The sequence below is a fragment of the Ursus arctos genome, unplaced genomic scaffold, assembly GCF_023065955.2.
Source record: "Ursus arctos isolate Adak ecotype North America unplaced genomic scaffold, UrsArc2.0 scaffold_2, whole genome shotgun sequence".
Classification (NCBI taxonomy): domain Eukaryota; kingdom Metazoa; phylum Chordata; class Mammalia; order Carnivora; family Ursidae; genus Ursus; species Ursus arctos.
This window is the reverse complement of record NW_026622874.1, coordinates 79,398,442-79,416,351: the sequence shown is the minus strand read 5'-3', so window position 1 is coordinate 79,416,351 and position 17,910 is coordinate 79,398,442. Positions and strand designations below refer to the sequence as shown.

At 42.0% G+C, this 17,910-nt stretch overlaps 2 protein-coding genes across 5 annotated transcripts in view; both read right to left on the bottom strand.

Moving 5' to 3' along the window:
- Positions 1–9,974, bottom strand: part of ACSM1 (acyl-CoA synthetase medium chain family member 1) — a 43,941-nt gene extending 33,967 nt beyond the window's left edge. Inside the window, exons 1-2 of one of the 4 annotated variants that reach the window (XM_026520206.4) lie at positions 9,823–9,974; positions 6,099–6,336 (exon numbers count right to left, since the gene is read on the bottom strand). In XM_026520206.4, coding sequence (XP_026375991.1) covers positions 6,099–6,290 — 192 coding nt within the window. In that variant the 5' untranslated portion in view covers positions 6,291–6,336; positions 9,823–9,974. Of the gene's footprint in view, positions 1–6,098; positions 6,364–9,822 lie in introns of all 4 variants that reach the window. The other 3 variants (XM_026520209.4, XM_026520208.4, XM_048224814.2) reach the window with 3 other exon arrangements.
- Positions 9,975–16,436: 6,462 nt separating this feature from the next.
- Positions 16,437–17,910, bottom strand: part of ACSM2B (acyl-CoA synthetase medium chain family member 2B) — a 38,299-nt gene continuing 36,825 nt past the window's right edge. Inside the window, 1 exon segment of the mRNA XM_044391510.3 lies at positions 16,437–16,835. Within this exon segment, the coding sequence (XP_044247445.1) occupies positions 16,731–16,835 (105 nt within the window). The 3' untranslated portion in view covers positions 16,437–16,730.

Here is a 17,910-nt window from a genome sequence, read left to right as displayed (position 1 = left end):
GTTAGGCCTGTTCTTCTGTTCCAGCTCCAGCTTCTTCAGGTGAGAATATAAAAACTGCATTTTAGATTTTTCTATTCTTTTGAGCGAGGCTTGGATGGCTGTGTATTTTCCCCTTAGGACTGCCTTTGCAGTGTCCCATAGGTTTTGGACTGTTGTGTTTTCATTCACTGTGTTTTCATTATCGTTGGTCTCCATAAATTGTTTAAACTGATTTTTAATCTCCTGGTTTATCCAATCATTCTTGAGCAGGATGATTCTTAGTTTCCAAGTGTTTGAGTTTCCTCCAAATTTTTCCTTGTGATTGAGTTCCAATTTCAAAGCACTGTGGTCTGAGAATATGCAGGGAATAATTTCAGTCTTTTGGTATTGGTTGAGACCTGTTTTGTGACCCAGTATATGCTATTCTGGAGAACGTTCCATGTGCATTCGAAAAGAATGAGTATTCTGTTGTTCTGGGGTGTAGTGTTCTATATATATCTATGAGGTCGATCAGTGTGATAGATCATATCAACAAGAAAAGAGTCAAGTACCATATGATCCCTTCAATAGTTGCAGAAAAAGCATTTGACAAAATACAGCATCCTTTCCTGATTAAAACCCTTCAGAGTGTAGGAATAGAGGGTACATTCCTCAATCTCATAAAAACCATCTATGAAAAGCCTACAGCAAATATCAGTCTCAATGGGGAAAAGCTGGAAGCCTTTCCCTTAAGATCAGGAACACGACAAGGATGCCCACTCTCACCATTATTATTCAACATAGTATTAGAAGTCCTTGCAACAGCAATCAGGCAACAAAAAGGGATAAAATGTATCCAAATGGGGAAAGAAGAAGTCAAACTCTGTCTCTCTTCGCAGATGACATGATACTCTATATGGAAAACCCAGAAGAATCCACGCCCAAACTACTAGAAGTTATACAGCAATTCAGTAATGTGGCGGCATACGACATCAATGCTCAGAAATCAGTTGCATTTCTATACATGAACAATGAGACTGAAGAAAGAGAAATTAAGGAATCCATCCCATTTACAATAGCACCAAAAATTATATATTATCTCGGAATTAACTTAACCAGAGATGTAAAGGATCTATATTCTAGAAACTATAAATCACTCTTGAAAGACATTGAAGAATACACAAAAAGATGGAAAAATATTCCATGCTCATGGATTGGAAGAATTAATATAGTTTAAATGTCCATGCTACCCAGAGCAATCTACACTTTCTATGCCATCCCAATCAAAATACCAACGACATTTTTCAAAGAACTGGAACAAACAGCCCTTAAATTTGTTTGGAACCAGAAAAGGCCACGAATCGCCAAGGAATTGTTGAATAGGAAAAACAAAGCTGGGGGCATCACAATGCTGGATTTCGAGCTGTACTACAAAGCTGTGATCACAAAGACAGCATGGTACTGGCACAAAAACAGACACATAGACCAATGGAACAGAATAGAGAGCCCAGAAATGGACCCTCGGCTCTTTGGGCAACTAATCTTTGATAAAGCAGGAAAAAACATCCGGTGGAAAAAAGACCGTCTCTTCAATAAATGGTGCTGGGAAAATGGGACAGCTACATGCAAAAGAATGAAACTTGACCACTCTCTCACACCATACACAAAGATAAACTCTAAATGGATGAAAGACCTCGCTGTGAGACAGGAATCCATCAAAATCCTTGAGGAGAGCATAGGCAACAACCTCTACGACATCGGCCACAGCAACCTTTTTCATGACACGTCTCCAAAGGCAAGAGAAACAAAAGATAAAATGAACTTGTGGGACTTCATCAAGATAAAAAGCTTCTGCACAGCCAAGGAAACAGTCAAGAAAACTAAGAGGCAGCCCATGTAATGGGAGAAGATACTTGCAAATGACACTACAGATAAAAGACTGGTATTCAAGATCTACAAAGAACTTCTCAAACTCAATACACAAGAAACAAATAAACAAATCAAAAAATGGGCAGAAGATGTGAACAGACACTTTTCTAATGAAGACATAAAAATGGCTAGCAGACACATGAAAAAATGTTCAAAATCATTAGCCATCAGGGAAATTCAAATCAAAACCACCTTGAGATACCACCTTATGCCAGTTAGAATGGCAAAAATGGACAAAGCAGGAAACAACAAATGTTGGAGAGGATGTGGAGAAAGGGGATCCCTCCTACATTGTTGGTGGGAATGCAAGTCGGTACAGCCACTTTGGAAAACAGTGTGGAGATCCCTTAAAAAGTTAAAAATTGAGCTACCCTATGATCCAGCAATTGCACTACTGGGTATTTACCCCAAAGATACTGATGTAGTGAAGAGAAGGGCCATATGCACCCCAATGTTCATAGCAGCATTGTCCACAATAGCTAAATCGTGGAAGGAGCCGAGATGTCCTTCAACCGATGACTGGATTAAGAAGATGTGGTCCATATATACAATGGAATATTACTCCGCTATCAGAAAGAACGAGTTCTCAACATTTGCTGCAACATGGACGGCACTGGAGGAGATAATGCTAAGTGAAATAAGTCAAGCAAAGAAAGACAACTATCATATGATTTCTCTCATCTATGGAACATAAGAACTAGGAAGATCGGTAGGGGAAGAAAGGGATAAAGAAAGGGGGGGTAATCAGAAGGGGAGCAACCATTCAGCTCTACTGATTAGTTGTTGTAATATAGGAATGAATGTTTAGTATTATGAGATGTGCCTTTACAAAAGAAACCCCAAAGCCCAATTCTGCTTCCTGTACTCTGTTGCTTTCTCTGGGCCAAAGCATTTCCTCTTCCACGTACATACTTACAACACATCCATGAGAAAGTTAACAGCCCATTGCTAAAACACAACCAAGTTATGGCCAGACACCAACATTGCTTATCTTGTGCTGCTGTTCAGGGAACTGATGCATTCAAATTCATTCAACAAATAGTTAAATGTGCCAGATATGTTCTACACACTGGGCATACAACAGTTAAAAAACAGTAAAAATTCCACTCGCTCATTGAACTTACATTCTAGTGATGCTGACCCTACACATGTATCAGAATTACAAAAGACACAGACTTTCTGTGAATACCATGGAGGATTCCTTTATGGGATGCTGGGATAAAAGTCTAATAGTTTCAAAATAACATGAGGACCCTCTTAAACTGTACAGGCTCTAGGACTGTTGCTAATTTTTTATGTAAAATTACAGAATTATGGGTGCCAGGCACCTGGGTGGCTCAGTCGGTTAAGGGTCTACCTTCAATCCAGGTCATGATCTCTGGGTCCTGGGATTGAGTCCTGAGTCCTGCTCAGTGGGGAGTCTGTTTCTCCCTCTCCCTCTGCCCCTCCTACCACCCCACTGGTGCGCTCACTCTCTCTCTTTCTAATGAAAAAAAAATCTTTAAACATTGGAGAATTAAATTTAGGAGCGACAAAACATAGGGTCACTGACCCAGAGAAATCTAGGCAGACCAGACCATTGAATAATCAGGTGCTTGGAATGTTTGACAGTTCATAAATTAAATTTTTGGGGCAAATATTATGGGACAAAGAGCCAGGCAATATGGGGCAATTATTTATCTGTTTAGGGATGATTTTCAGCTTTGTGGTTAACAACTATTTGACTCTTTTTATTAAGCAATCTTTAATATTAAGGTGCATCCAGGGTGGTAGGAAGAATTTGTTTCTGTTATGATTTTTGCCAAAACAAACAAAATGTAACTCCACTAACATTGTACTCACCTCTCCTAAGACATTAAGTGGGGAATCACTGTCTAAAGAGAAAAAATGAAGAGTTGTACATTTTTTTTACTTTCCTACCGCCATTATCTAGAAAAGTAATTGGTACATGTAGGGGCTCGCTAAGTCTGATGGAGGGAAGGAGGGAAGGAGGGAAGGAGGGAAGGAGGGAGGGAGGGAGGGAGGGAGGGAGGGAAGGAAGGAAGGAAGGAAGGAAGGAAGGAAGGAAGGAAGGAAGGAAGGAAGGAAGGAATTTGTACAGAATGTGACCTCTTGTGAACAGATTTGGGAGGCTTCCCCAGGAATCAATTAAAGTTGTATGTACTATCTGAGGAGCCTAGAGTATCAAAGGATTTAATTTCCAAGAATAGTCAGGTGTTATAAATTGGTGGTCTGTATTCCATGCCTGTTCATATATTGTCTGGCTTACCAGGCACTATCTTTTGTCTTATAACATATTGTTTGCCAACACACACATGCACACACTCAGAAGATTTTGAAAAAAAAAAGTTGGATTTCTAACATATTTTATAAGTAAAATATGTTGAAATGAGAGTTAAAATAAATTCTATTTCTTTATTATGGTTTTGGTTGTGTTGTCATTTGGGCCATGGATCAGTTCTTGGGTGATATCTGTTAAGTTGTAAGGGAGGTCCAGGAAGTCAGAGGGGACTGCAGTGGACCCTCTGAAGGGTCTTTCATAGGAACAATGTCAAGACCTATGGGGCTTGTAAGGCAGGTTTCAAAATTTTTATTCCACCAATGTTAATCGAGGGACAGCTAGAGCTAGGTGACAGGTGCCATGCATCACTAGAGAGACACTGATCATGATCAAGGCAATTGGAAAAGTGAAAACAGACAGATGAGAAGTGTTGTGAGAATAAATAAATATTAAGTGGATGAGGATGCTGGGAGGTGGGAAGAATTTGGAGACATGAAGAAATTGGCAAGGATTGGTAATGAAATTATAAAACCCAACAAAGATGTGGGATCCCTGTGGTCATATTTACTTGGTGGTTATCTCCATGGGTTGATGTGTTAACTGACTGTAAAGACTACATAAAGATAAATCAGGGGAAAAGTGGTGGCATCACTTCTTCCTCTCCACCTCCTCCCTCTCCAGCCTGTCTCACGGTTCAAAAGTTCTTAACTAGATTACTGGTCAGGGCAGTGACGAAAGTCATTTTAGAGTCTGAAGGCAGAGATGTTGGCATCATCAGATTGTGAGACCAGGTTAAATAATGTATTATAGACTCAAACAACCTGGACCCAAATCCTGTTCCTTCATTTACTGGGTATGTGGTGGTTTCTGAGGGTTATTTAAACCCTTGGAACCTCAGTTTTCCTGTCTGGAAAATGGGAATGATGAGACTATCCATCTAATCATAGTATTAAATGCAAAGTGTTTGACATGGCATATAAAAAATGCTCTCGCTAATTGAGCCCTCTGTTTTCCTTGGTGTTACTATGTAAATTCAGAGAAAGGAAAAAGAAGGAGGTGGGGAGGAAGCCCACATGTTAGTTGAATACTAACATATAAGTGCAGGTTCATGGGAAATTTAAAATTATACAAACTTCCTTTTTATTTTGTAAAAATAAACCATTTTACAATTTATGACCTCCAGCCAAATATTACAAGTATAGGTTAAACATTTCTCTTACCTTTTCTTCTTAAAAAAATTTTATTTTGTTTTATTTAAATTCAATTAATTAACATAGTAACTTTCTACTCCATCTTATATTAACTCTCTGGTCTGTCTCTTGGGGAAAGACAACCCGATCACTTGGGTTTTCCTGCAGAGACGTGTAACCTCTAGACTTTATTTCTCTGGACAGACCCTAAAGCCGTGCTCAAGTGGGCAGTTGATAGGGAGGAATCCAGCTGCACTTGCCATCCTCACAGAACGACAGATGACATGACTTAGCTATAGATGTCAGGTGCTCATGTGTACAATCAGGTGATCTGTCCTTTCCCTATGAGTGTAGCCTGAAGTTAAGCCTACATTTGATGAGACAAATGCCAGTTAGGTTCATAGTCTCATTAGGTGAAGGTAAGAATTCAGACTAACATCAACTTGCTGACCTTGTGATTAGAAACTTTGCACTTGATCACAATTGTGTGATATTTTCACCCACTACCTTGTGTTTCTTAAATGAGATTATCCCCGTTTCACAGATAAAACCACTGAGGCTCAGAGAAGTGAGAAAGTAACCAGGCTGAGAACTGAATCCCCAAACATGAGCTTTTCCCACAACAATGGTAAGCTAAGACAGAAGCCATTCCTGGTTCTGTGCCCCTCAGCCTACTAGGAGCATGATGAGGTCAGTGAGGCCATTCCTGTCCTCACCTCCCATCATGGGTGGCTCCTTACCTTCTCCATTTGAGTCCAGTAGTCTAAGACATCACTTGCAAAGTTAAATTCCTCAGGTACGTCGTAGTCATTCCATCTCAGGGCTCCAACTCCTGAAAGAGACTGGCAGCGAAGGTACCCAGGGGCAGGGTGAAAGCCACGGTAGGGTTTGCGGATGCCCCAGAGGACACGGAACTTCATCAGCCACTGCATGGTGGACAGTCCTCAGGAAGGCGGCACAGAATTCTCAGGTCACCACCTGCCTTGGGAAGAGATGGCTAATAGACTGGTCACGGAACAGTAATTTCCTCCACAAAGGAGGGCAATGGCTTTGTTAGAGTAATAGCTTTGTTTTAGCTTACCAGAATTTGGAAGGCACAAGGCCCATCCACATCTCTACCCCCTCTCTTGTTAATATCCTGTCCTGGATTCTGTGAGCCAACAATTTTTCCCGCCTGAAACAGGGTTTCTGTCACTTGAGACTATCAAGATACTGACAAATACACATCACCACACTCAGGGAAGACCAGACTAATATCACAACACCCTCCCTAGTGGACTGAGATCTGGCTGAGGGGGTCTTTCCCAGGACAACATTCAGGCAGCTATTTCCAACCCATCAGAGCTGACCCATGAGATGAAACTCATTTTCCACTCCAGATCCCAACAAAGACTCCTTTCACGTGACAAGCAGAAACTTCATTTATTATTATTGAAGTCTGATTGTGAAAACTGCCTTAAGCTAGAACGATCTTTCCATGAGAATGTTGACCGAAGAAAACCACTTCACAAACCACTTTGAGATACAAGCACTTCGCCACCAAAACCAATAAAGCCTCCTCCCCCTTGGTTTCAGCAATCACATAATACCATTTGACAACAGACCACAGAACAGATCAATAAAACCTGGCTCAGTTTATTTTCAGCCAGTTTAGACCAATAATAACCTAACCCCAATTTTGATGCTGCCCCCAGAAGCCTACTTCACATTCCTAGCTGGGGGAGGGACTGCTACTTATGCAATTCAGTTAATGGCTGCAGAAAAGAGGATAGATACATGAAAAGTTCGTTCATTAGAGTTTGCTTGTCAGCACGGATCCTTGGGCCACATGACTTAAAGTATGTCCCCTTTCTTTTTAGTGCCTCTTGATCAACGGTATCATCTCGTGTTTCATCAGAGCACTTTTGGGCAAGAAAGAGACACTAAGACCTCAGCTGGCCCAGATCTGGCCCTCAGACATATTCCTGTTGGCTCTCGGTCTTTGGAGGAAAAAATTAAATTGTCAACATTTAAACCTTGGGCGATTTCATTTAAAAGTTTTGAGGGTCTTTCTTGCAAACATAGAAAGTTTGGCAATACTGGGCCTTTCAAACTGGTACAAATCCCTGGAGCTGAGAATTTTTATATGCTTCATTGAAAAGGAATGTTCTCCAATTTCACATGGTTTCCACCACTCCTTATTTTGTTACACCTACTTTTTTCTCCATTTACTGTACCTGTCAAGCCTCTGATATTTGAGCTTAACATATTTATTTAGGCCAACATCCCAAAAGGGGATTTGGGTTGCAAGGCAAGTTTAGTTGCAGAGCTGGTTCTAGAAGTCTGCCTTCCCTGTTTTTTTGTCCAATACCTCCCTCCCTCCACGAGCATGAACTGATTCAGAGCAGGAATACCAGATTCACTTGCCATTTACTCAGGATCTTCTTTAAAAGACCCAAAGTCAGTGCAAACAGCCCCTGAATAAGTGGCTAAAGACAAAAACCAAAGGGAGAGAAATAATGAGGAAATTAATTAATCCTTTATTATGGGCTAATTTGCATCCCCTCAAAATTCATCTTTGGAAGTCCTAACCCCCCGTACTTCACAATGTGACTGTATTTGGAGACAGAATCTTTGCAGAGGTGATTAAGTTAAAATGAGGTCATTAGATGGACCCTAATCCAATATGACCTGTGTCCTTATGAGAAGAAGTTAGGACACAGACACACATAGGGGAAAATGACATGTGAATATGAAAATAGCTATCCACAAGCCAAGGAGTGAAGCCTCAGAAGAAATCAACCCTGCAGATAGCTTGATCTCAGGCTTCTAGCCTCCAGAACTATGAGAAAATAAATTGCTGTTGTTTGAGCTCCCCATCCCCGCAGTCTGTGCTACTTCGTTATGGCAGCCCTAGCAAACTAACACTTCTTTTAACCAAGTAAAAATGAATTTGGTATCACCTTATAAATGTGTTTGCAATTCTAACTTCATCTTCCCCACATGAGAGGACCAAACACAGTGCCCAGCTGAGGACCGTGGTAGCCGAGAGTGTGCCCTTAGGAGTCATACATTATAGCTTCCAATTCCAGCCCCTTCCCTCACCACCTATGTAAATGGGCAATTTTCTTAACCTCTGTCTAAAATATGGAAATGCTGGCAGCCCCTATTTCCTAAAGTGGTGGTGATGGATGAATGACATCCCTCACAAAGCATTTAGGCACAGACTCAGTAGGGATGAGTACTCCAGAAATGGGAGCTACTATTAGTTACTGCACCCTCTGGGGAAACTCTCGCCAGCTTAATCTTTGGAATTAGGGTGTACAAAGAAGGAACAAGAATAAATTAAAGAACAATCTTTTGAATTGACTTATTTTTTAAAAGATTATTTATTTGAGAAAGAGAGAGAATGTGAGTGGGGGGAGGGGGGCAGGAAAGAAATCCTCAAGCAGACTCCCCGCTGCGTACGCTTCATCCCAGGACCCTGAGATCATGACCTGAGCTGGAATCAAGAGTCGGATGCCCAACCCTGACTGAGCCACTCAGGCGCCCCTAAAGTGCTTTAAAGTGCATTTTGAGGTCAGATTGGCATTGTGGCTTTGAGAGGTGGTCAGGCTCAGCATTACTTGCCCAGGTACACAGTGTCTTGAATAGTTCCTGCAACAGAGCTCTAATTTCACAAGTCTTTGGACTGAAAAAGCTAATTATTTTATAAGGCAACATACTTAGTGTATAAGGGATCCTGGAGTTACATAGCCAAGTTTGGTTTTGCTGCTTAGAGGCTGAGTAATCTCGGCCACTGTTTATGTCTCTGAACCTGAAGACACACTAGTAATACCTGACTTCCCATAGGATTAGTGAGATAACCTGTATTGATTACATTGCCAGCTATTGTGCCTAATATACAATAAGGGCTCAATAAATATTGAAATGATCTCTAACTCCCAGCAAGTTCTGAAGCCAAATCCCCCAATTAGATAAAAACAAAAACAAAAACAAAAACAACAGCAACAACAACAACAACAAAAAACCAACCACAGTTGTTAAAAAAAAAAATGAAAGGCATTCACTTTATATAATATGAACCAACTTCTGCATCATGGAATTTTCTTTCACGTGTTCACTTTCTGGGTCTTCCTACTCTCCTCTGTACCCTCCTGCATGGTCCACCACACTCAGAGCTGCCTAACATTAAACAGATCACCCTCTATATGCCAGCCACTGTGGGAGGCACATCACACATATATTCTCATTTATCCTTCTCATTCAGTATCACCATTCTTATTTTGCATTAAGGAAACAAAGTGTCACAGATGTTAAGAGCCTTGCCCAAAGTCAACCAACCGATTAGTGACATTGTCAGAACTTGAAATTGGCCCTTTGGATTTTAAGTTCAGGGCTCTGTAAATATTTTATTGTCCTGTGAGGACACACACACACACACACACACACACACACACACCTCACAAAGAAGCCGTCATTTACCTGCCAGTGTCTAGAAAACAGCTAGGCTTTGTCTTGGTCTGGTATAGAAATGGGGACTTCACATATTCTCTCTGATCAGAAAACTTCCTAGGAGTGTGCCCACACAAAGGACTTCCCATCTCTGGGGTGGAGCACTTGGCAGGAATTGGTCAATTCTGAAGTGGGAGGAGATGCTCAGAGAGAACAGGACAGAAAACAATCCCAGCCCTCCATGGAGAGACAATGGGTTGGAAAAATAAACTATATGACGCCATTCCAGTTCTTGTGGGACAGCTTGTGGTGTGAAGGAACAAACTCAAATGGAGAATTCTGACTAACTCTGGGGTTAACCTGTTCTCTTTCCCAGCCCCATACCTCCAGTGTTCACATTTAAATGACAGCCAAGTGGCAGTGTAGTCTAGTAGTTAAACGCCTGTGCTCTGGAACCAGAAAGATTTAAGTCTCCAGTCTGCCACCTACCATCTCTTTGACTTTCACTGATCTCCCTTCTCTACCCTCGTTTCCTTATATGTTAAACGGGAATGATAATAGTGACACCTGTCTCTTATGTTGTCGTTACTGCGTTGTTAGGATTGGATGGAATAATTCATGATAAGCAATAGCACAGTGCTTGGCCTAATCAATATTGGCTGTTTTTATTAATTTGGGATTCGGAGAGAAATAGCTTGGTATACTAACAAAATGCAGGGTCTTTGGAATCCCAAGGTCTTGGGCTTAAATCCTGGCTCAACCACTTACAAAATGGTTGATGGACAAGCCATTGGCCTCTTCTAACAAAACAGAGGAGTGTGGTTGTTAATAAGACTTGTTCCTTGGGATTCCTGAAAGAATAGCACCAGGTACAGTCTGCATGGCGCTTGGCTCAGACATGTAGATGCTGGGTTGATGTTGATGCTGCATTAAATAAGCCTGGACTGCTGCACAAAGTGGCTTGTATTGTTAGTCTTCTACTAGAGCCATCTTGGTGGTGCAAAGTATCAAAGTATAAAAGACCCTGATACTCACGCTGAAGAGGCAGACACTTTTGGGAAGAAAATAAAGACAGGAGGAAAAGTCTACAAGACACACTCTGGATCTCAACGGATCTCCCACGTGGGAACTCTAACACTGGTGTTGTGGGCAAAGACTGGCTCTGGGCCAGGCAGCCTGGTTCAGTCTAGCTTTCACCAGTTACCAGCTCTGTGACATTGAGCAGGTTTCTTATCCCCTTGTGCCTTGGTTTGCTCATCTGTAACAATGGGTCTGTGGTAGAGAGAGTGGAATTATCTGAAGATTACATTCATACTTCTCTTTTCATTTTGAAGCCTCTCTTGTAGTCAGAATGAGGCCACTGAATTCCAGGACTGGACAATGAACAACAGGCAGACACAAGTCACATCTGGTCTAGGGCATTTAAGAACAGTTATGAGTTCTCTATATTCTCTTCCCCAGACTCAGTAGTCCTGGAAACCCTGTACGGAGATAGTAACATCAAAATATGGCAGAGACAATATCAGCCTCATTTTCTGTTGTATTGTATGGATGGAGGTTTCTGTGATTTGTCCTGACTACCTGGACCTGCATGCACACAGGTGGGCTAAAGAATGTTGATTGTGAGATTCATGCGGTATAAGTGACCTTGGGAGGCTGGTTAGTAATTAGCTGGCTTCCAGGTCAGAATTGGCCCTTCTGGTCTGGACATGAAGAGCTATACATTTTGCCTTGCATCTCTTCTGGCTCCAGGCTGGGCTGGCCCCCCAGAATGGAATCCGGAGGGGAAGGGAGGCAAACACACCTAGCCCAGGCTCCTTGAATACTTAAAGACATGATAACATAGGAATTCAGCTCACTCCAAACTGCATCTAGGCAAACAAATGTTTAACCTCAGAACCTGTCATCTGCCCTATAAATATGGGCCTTATGTAGATGGTCAATTGAAAGTCTCAGCTGAGGGGAGGACACTCCACCCAGGCCTCTCAATGGGGACCCCAGCCTAGCTGTCTCCACCGGGCTTCCCCAGCTAACAAGGTTGGATGTTTTAAGCACCCAGTTTGATGTAACTTTGTCTTATTCCTTTTTTTTTCTTTAAGATTTATTTGAGAAAGAGAGAGCATGAGCACAAGCTGGGGGGGGGGGCAAAAAGAGAGTGAGAAGCAGGCTCCCCACTGAGCAAGGAGCCGGATGCAGGACTTGATCCCAGGACCCTGAGATCATGACCTGAGCCAAAGGCAGACACCTAAACAACAGAACCACCAGGTGCTCCAGGATCCACTTCTTTTCAGAGTATCCAGATCATGGAGGGATGTGGGAGATGGAATGATGGAGCAGATAGAAAAGAATGGCCAAAAAATAAATAAATAAAAAAAGACTGCATCAAAAAGCTGGATCTTAGTTTCTGTAAATATCTCTGCTCTTCTGAGCACATGCTCCCTTCCTGCTCACTCTTCCCCTCTATTCCTCCTGTTGGTGGCAGACTGGCTCTCTTGGCAGACTGAAGGTTTAGGTAAAGGTAACTAAAATTAAGAGGTTACTTCTGATCGGAGTTCTCACAACCAATCTGCTGTGCACCTTTGATTACAGCTGATTCTCTTGGCCCTCCGTCTGCCCCTCACACTGTGCCTCTCAAACATGAATCTCTTCCTAGTGCTTTGTGGGAACCCTGCGAGGGACCTCCATGGGGTGTCATCACTGCGGATCTCTACTGTACCCCTGTAGTGATGCTGGAGCACGACAGGTTCCCAGGGGGCGGGTCCCTGCAGCAAAGGAACTAGAACTCACGCTGGTGCCTTCGACTCTCAAAGTTGGCCCCCTTCTGGTAACCATCAGTTTATACACTACAGTTAAGAACCTGTCTCTTGGGGGCAAAGGTGGTGTGTGTGTGTGTGTGTGTGTGTGTGTGTGTGTGTGTGTGTGAAATAGGTGATGGGAAATAAGGAGTGCACTTGTGATGAGTACCAGGTGTTATATGTAAGTGTTGAATTACTGAATTCTATACCTGCAACTACTATCACAGTGTATGTTAACTAACTGGGATTTATTTTATTTTATCTTAAATTTTTTTTGGGGGGGGAGGTTCAGGAGAAAGAGAGATTCCCAAGCAGACTCCCCGCTGAGCCCGGAGACCTTTGCTGGGCTTGATTTCCACAACCCCGAGATCATGACATGAGCTGAAATCAAGGATGGGACGCTTAACCAACTGAACCACCCAGGTGTCCAATTAACTAACTGGAATTTAAATAAAAACTTAAAAAAGAATATACCTTAAAAAGAAATAAAAAATTAAAATTAAAATTTGGCTCCTTTCACCACAGATCCTTGGCTGGCTACTTCCTTTTAGGTGAAGATGACACTACTTGCCTTTTCTTTCAGGTTTTCATTCTGGTCCCATTCCTTCCTTATTCTCTTGTAATCTTGCCCCATTCTTACTGTTTCTCAGACTTAGCCATACCAAACCTTCATGTCTTCTCTTTCTTTCCTTCTTTCCTTTTTTCTTTCCTTCTTTTCCTCCCTCCCCCCTTTCTTTCTTCCCTCCTTTTTGCTATAACCATGCACGATTACCTCTATTCTTATTTATTCAATATTCTCCTTTATATCAATGTCCTTAAAAAATAAAAAAACAACAAAAAAAACCCATAGCAGTCCAAATGTACCATTACTATAACTAAGCAATTATTATTTTTTAAACATTTTTATTTATTTATTTGTCACAGAGAGAGAGAGGCTGAGCAAGCAGAGGGAGGAGCAGGCCAGGGAGAAGCAGGCTCCCCACTGAGCAAGGAGCCTGATGTGGGACTTGATTTCAAGATCCTGGGATCACGACCTGAGCAGAAAGCAGACGCTTAAGTGACCAAGCTACCCAGGTGTCCCTAATTAAGCAATTATTTTACTTGCCACAGGGAAGAAACTAAAAATGAATACAGTGAAAGCAAAAATCGTTGCCTGTTATTAAACCCCGTTTCCGATAGAGTTCCCTGCCAAATACTTGAGACCAGTCTTGTTCTCTTTTTGTTAAAAAAGGGAAATTAAGGTTTGATCAGTGGTTCATTGCTATGATAATATTGCGTAACAAACAGTGGCACACATTCATTTAACACACATTTCTCTCTCACAAATCTCAGACTAGTGGCTCTTTTCATAGTGGACAGCAGAGGCACCCAAAATCAAATCAAACCCTGTAAGTACATTTAAAACTTCTGTTTGCATCATCTCTGTTAACATCCTAGCTCCAACATCCAGACCAAGCTCAACAGCAAGGAGCAGAGGACCAAATTCCTCCCTGCAGTAGGGTGTGTACGGGGGCAGGGGTGAGTAGAGAGCAAATATTTGCTTGAATACAAGTCTACTCTATCACACAGGAGCAGAGGACATGGAAGTCACAAACTGAGACTTTATAATTGACTTAATGGAAGAGAAATGGGAAGGGTGAGCTTACCCTGGTTCTGGACAAAATTGGGGTTCCTTTAGCAAGGAACAAGGTGGTGTAGAGGTGATTGTGGGGAAGGCCACTGAGTGGATGTAGAAGTCCGCTAGGCTGCTGTAACAAAACACTACACACTGGGTGGTTTAAACAACAGACACTTATTTTCTCACAATTCTGGAGGCTGGAAGTCCAAGATCATGGTGCTGGCAGGGCTGGTTTCCTCTTGGCTTGCCAATAATCACCCTCTTGCTACCTCTTCTCATAGTCATCCATCTGTGCAATGCACCCTTGGTGTTTTTCTGTGGGTCCTAATCTGCTCTTCTTTTAAGGATGCCGGTCAAGTTGCACAAGGCCCACTCTAACAACTTCATTTTAACTTAACTGCCTCTTTAAACACCTTATCTCCTAATACAGACACATTCTGAGGTAGTGGGGGTTAGGGTTTCAACATATGAAATTTGGGGGACACAATTCAGGCTGTAACAACAGGAGAAAAGTGATGTTCACCACACTTGTTCAAGTCCCTCCCTCCCCCAAAAGTTTCTTCCTTGATTATGTATCTTTTCTTCTGTTCCTTCACCTTCCAATTAATGTTTATTGGACAGAGTAGACTACATTAGCTGTTAGCAGTTTTTCTATCTGTCATAACCCATAGTTAATTTTTCTCCCCTTAATTACTCATTGAAACTGTTGTTTTGTTTTGTTTTGTTTGTTTTTTCTGGAAATCAGTTTTCTGATGTTCTTGCTGCAGATGAATGCATCCTCTCCAGTTCTGACTCTTCTTTCTGTTATCACACCTTGCCTTTTCTGAGTCTTCTCTCTCAATATTGTCCACAGGATCCTCTTTCTTTTTCTTCTCTTTAGATATCCTTGCCCTCCAAGGACCTATCTTCAGCAAATAGTTCCTCTCATTCCCTATGAACTTTCTATCTCATTCTCTTTCTCTGGATAATTTCTTAAACCACACTTAAAATCATGACCTCTCCCTGAGTTCAAACTTAAATACCCAACTGATTATTAAATTTACACCAGCCTTGTTATGAACTGTAGTAACATGACCACTATCAAATTAAATATTCCCACCTCAAACCTGTTTCTCTCAGAAAGTGTCATAATCACCTACCCAGTGTAACTAATCAAAAACCTACAGGTCATCCTTAAGTGCGTCTTTTCCCTTAACCCCACCTGCCTTATTTAGTCACTAAGTCACCAAGTTCCAAGAAATAGAATTTCTTCTTCTAGGAATTTCTCAAATTTGGGGTACCTGGCTGGCTCAGTCAGCAGAATATATGACTCTTGATCTTGGGGGAATGAGATCAAGCCCCATGTTGGGTATAAAGATTACATAAATAAATAAATATCAAAAGGAAAAAGAATTTCTCAAATTCACCTCTAATGTATTCACCTTTCAGCTACCAAGGTAATTATTTAGAAATACAATGTTGCCTGAGTTCATTACTCTCCAGATGAAGTCCAAACCATTTATGCATGTGTTATAATAATCCTCCTTTTATCACTTCAGAACTTGAACCTGTTGTTGAAATAATACTGAGTGTACCTTACCAGGCTAAGTTCCTCCTTCTATCTAGAAACAATGTCAGCAAGCCTAGGACACCTTATGCCATCAACACACACACAAATTGGTTAGTCTGGGGATTCCCCTAGAGCTCATGATTGCCATGGGGAGGGACACTTTCTTTGAGGTGCCTATACTGTTTTCACAGCTGTGTTCTGAGGTTTGTAGATGCCACACAGAGGGGAAACATGATAGTATTTATAAAATGGCTAGGACAGTGTCTGGCACATGGCAAGTGCTCAATAAATGGAGATTCCCCTCCTCTGGTCATGACTGTCCTGAGGTTTGGAGTGACTAGGGGAGGCCTCTAATGTCCTAACCACATGTGCATGCCTGTCTGTATGGAGACCTGCCCAAGGGTGAGATGGAGTGCCTTGACCTTTCATTTCTTTCCCAAGATCTGATCAAGGATTCTGCTGGACTCTGCCACTGTCTGTTTATCTATCTGTGGGAGTAATCATTAGTTGCTCTCCCTTCTCCCGTTTTCCATCATTTTTCTTTATCAGTCTTATTGTTTTTATTGAGCTTTTTTATTTCCTCCCTCCCTTCCTTCTTCTCTTTCTCTCCCTTTCTCCAATTTTCTTTCCTCCATCCCTCCATCCCGCCTTCCTGCCCTCCCTCCTTTTCTTTCCTAATGGCTTTCTTTTGCTGTTTCATTCTTTCTCTAATTTTTCTTTTTTCTCTCTTCCCCTCTCCTTTCCTCTCTTTCATTCCCTCCTTTCTTCTTTCAACATCTAATATGGCAAGATTTTGTGCTAATAATGGGAAAAACAGAAATCAGTTCTCTTGTCATAAGAAATCTCATATCCCCAGAAAAACAGAAATCAGTTCTCTTGTCATAAGAAATCTCATATCCCCAGAGGAAGGCAGAGGGCCCAAAGGGAAATGGAAGTAAGTAGAAGTGCAGCACCCAAAAGGATGCCCATGCAGGTCTCACTGGGCCCCAGCTTGCCTAGATGTCTTCCACTTCTTGTCTCGAAGCTTCGTCCGCTGGACTTTCCCTGTGATAGTCTTGGGCAGGTCCAAGACAAACTCCACCTGTTTCAGAGAAATTAGTCCAGGGTGGGCCATCTGTAACCTCAGTGGGGTCGGCTATAAGGTGAGAAAAAAGCTCTTGAGGCTGGAGGCTCCAGGTAAGTGAGGACTGGGCCTGGAACACTCCTAGGGCAGCCCCTAGGCAGTAAGAAGCTTCCAAAAGTGCTCTGGGACAAAGGCAAGAAAAGAATGGCTGGAATGGGACATAAAGGTCTGGTCAATGGGGTCTGACATACTCTAGGATAGGGGAGAAGCAGTACAGCAAATGCGAAATGACACAGTCCTCAGACACCTGAACTTTGATATCAGACTCCCTGGCCTGCAGTCTCCCTCTACCACCTGCCCGGCCTTGGACGGGTCACTTGGCTTTTATGAGACAGTTTCCCCACTGAGTTAACTGGAGGGTAGCAACAACTTTGTTGGGTTGAGGATAAAATGAAATCACGTAGGCTAAGTTCTTGGCATGGGTAAACACTCAAAAATATTAGCTGTACTTACAAACATGGATTACAGACAGTAAATATTTAAGAGTTAGGAAACCTGACTTTTAATTTCAGCTCAGTCATTTCCTGTTGGCAGAAGTATAAAGTCTCTCCAATTTCATTTTTCAAATCTGTGGGGGGAAATTTTTTATTTCAAGGACCCCTCCATCTCTAATATTCCTGAATCCTAAGATATGGACGATGAAGACAGTTCACTGAGACTTCCTATTACAAGGCTCAGCTTGCCAGGGCATTGGTGTAAGAGTCAGATGGCCGTGGGTTTGATAAAAATAATAACAATAGGGATACTGATATGGCAAAAGTTATCTTCTTGAAAGCTGATGTGGGGGTCTTCCACAGGCAAGACTGCACTTTGTTGTGGAAGGGGTTTATTAAAAATCATAATGGAATGGAGCAGGGATTGGGAAACAGTAACCTGAGGGCAAAATTCAGCCCTCCTCCTGTGTTCGTAAAAGAAGTTTTATTTCAACACAGCTACACCAGTTCATTCCCAATGGTCTCTGGATGCTTCAGCACTACAAGGCAGAACTGAGTAGATAGAGGGTAAAGGGTGTAGACAGAGGGTAAAGAGAAGC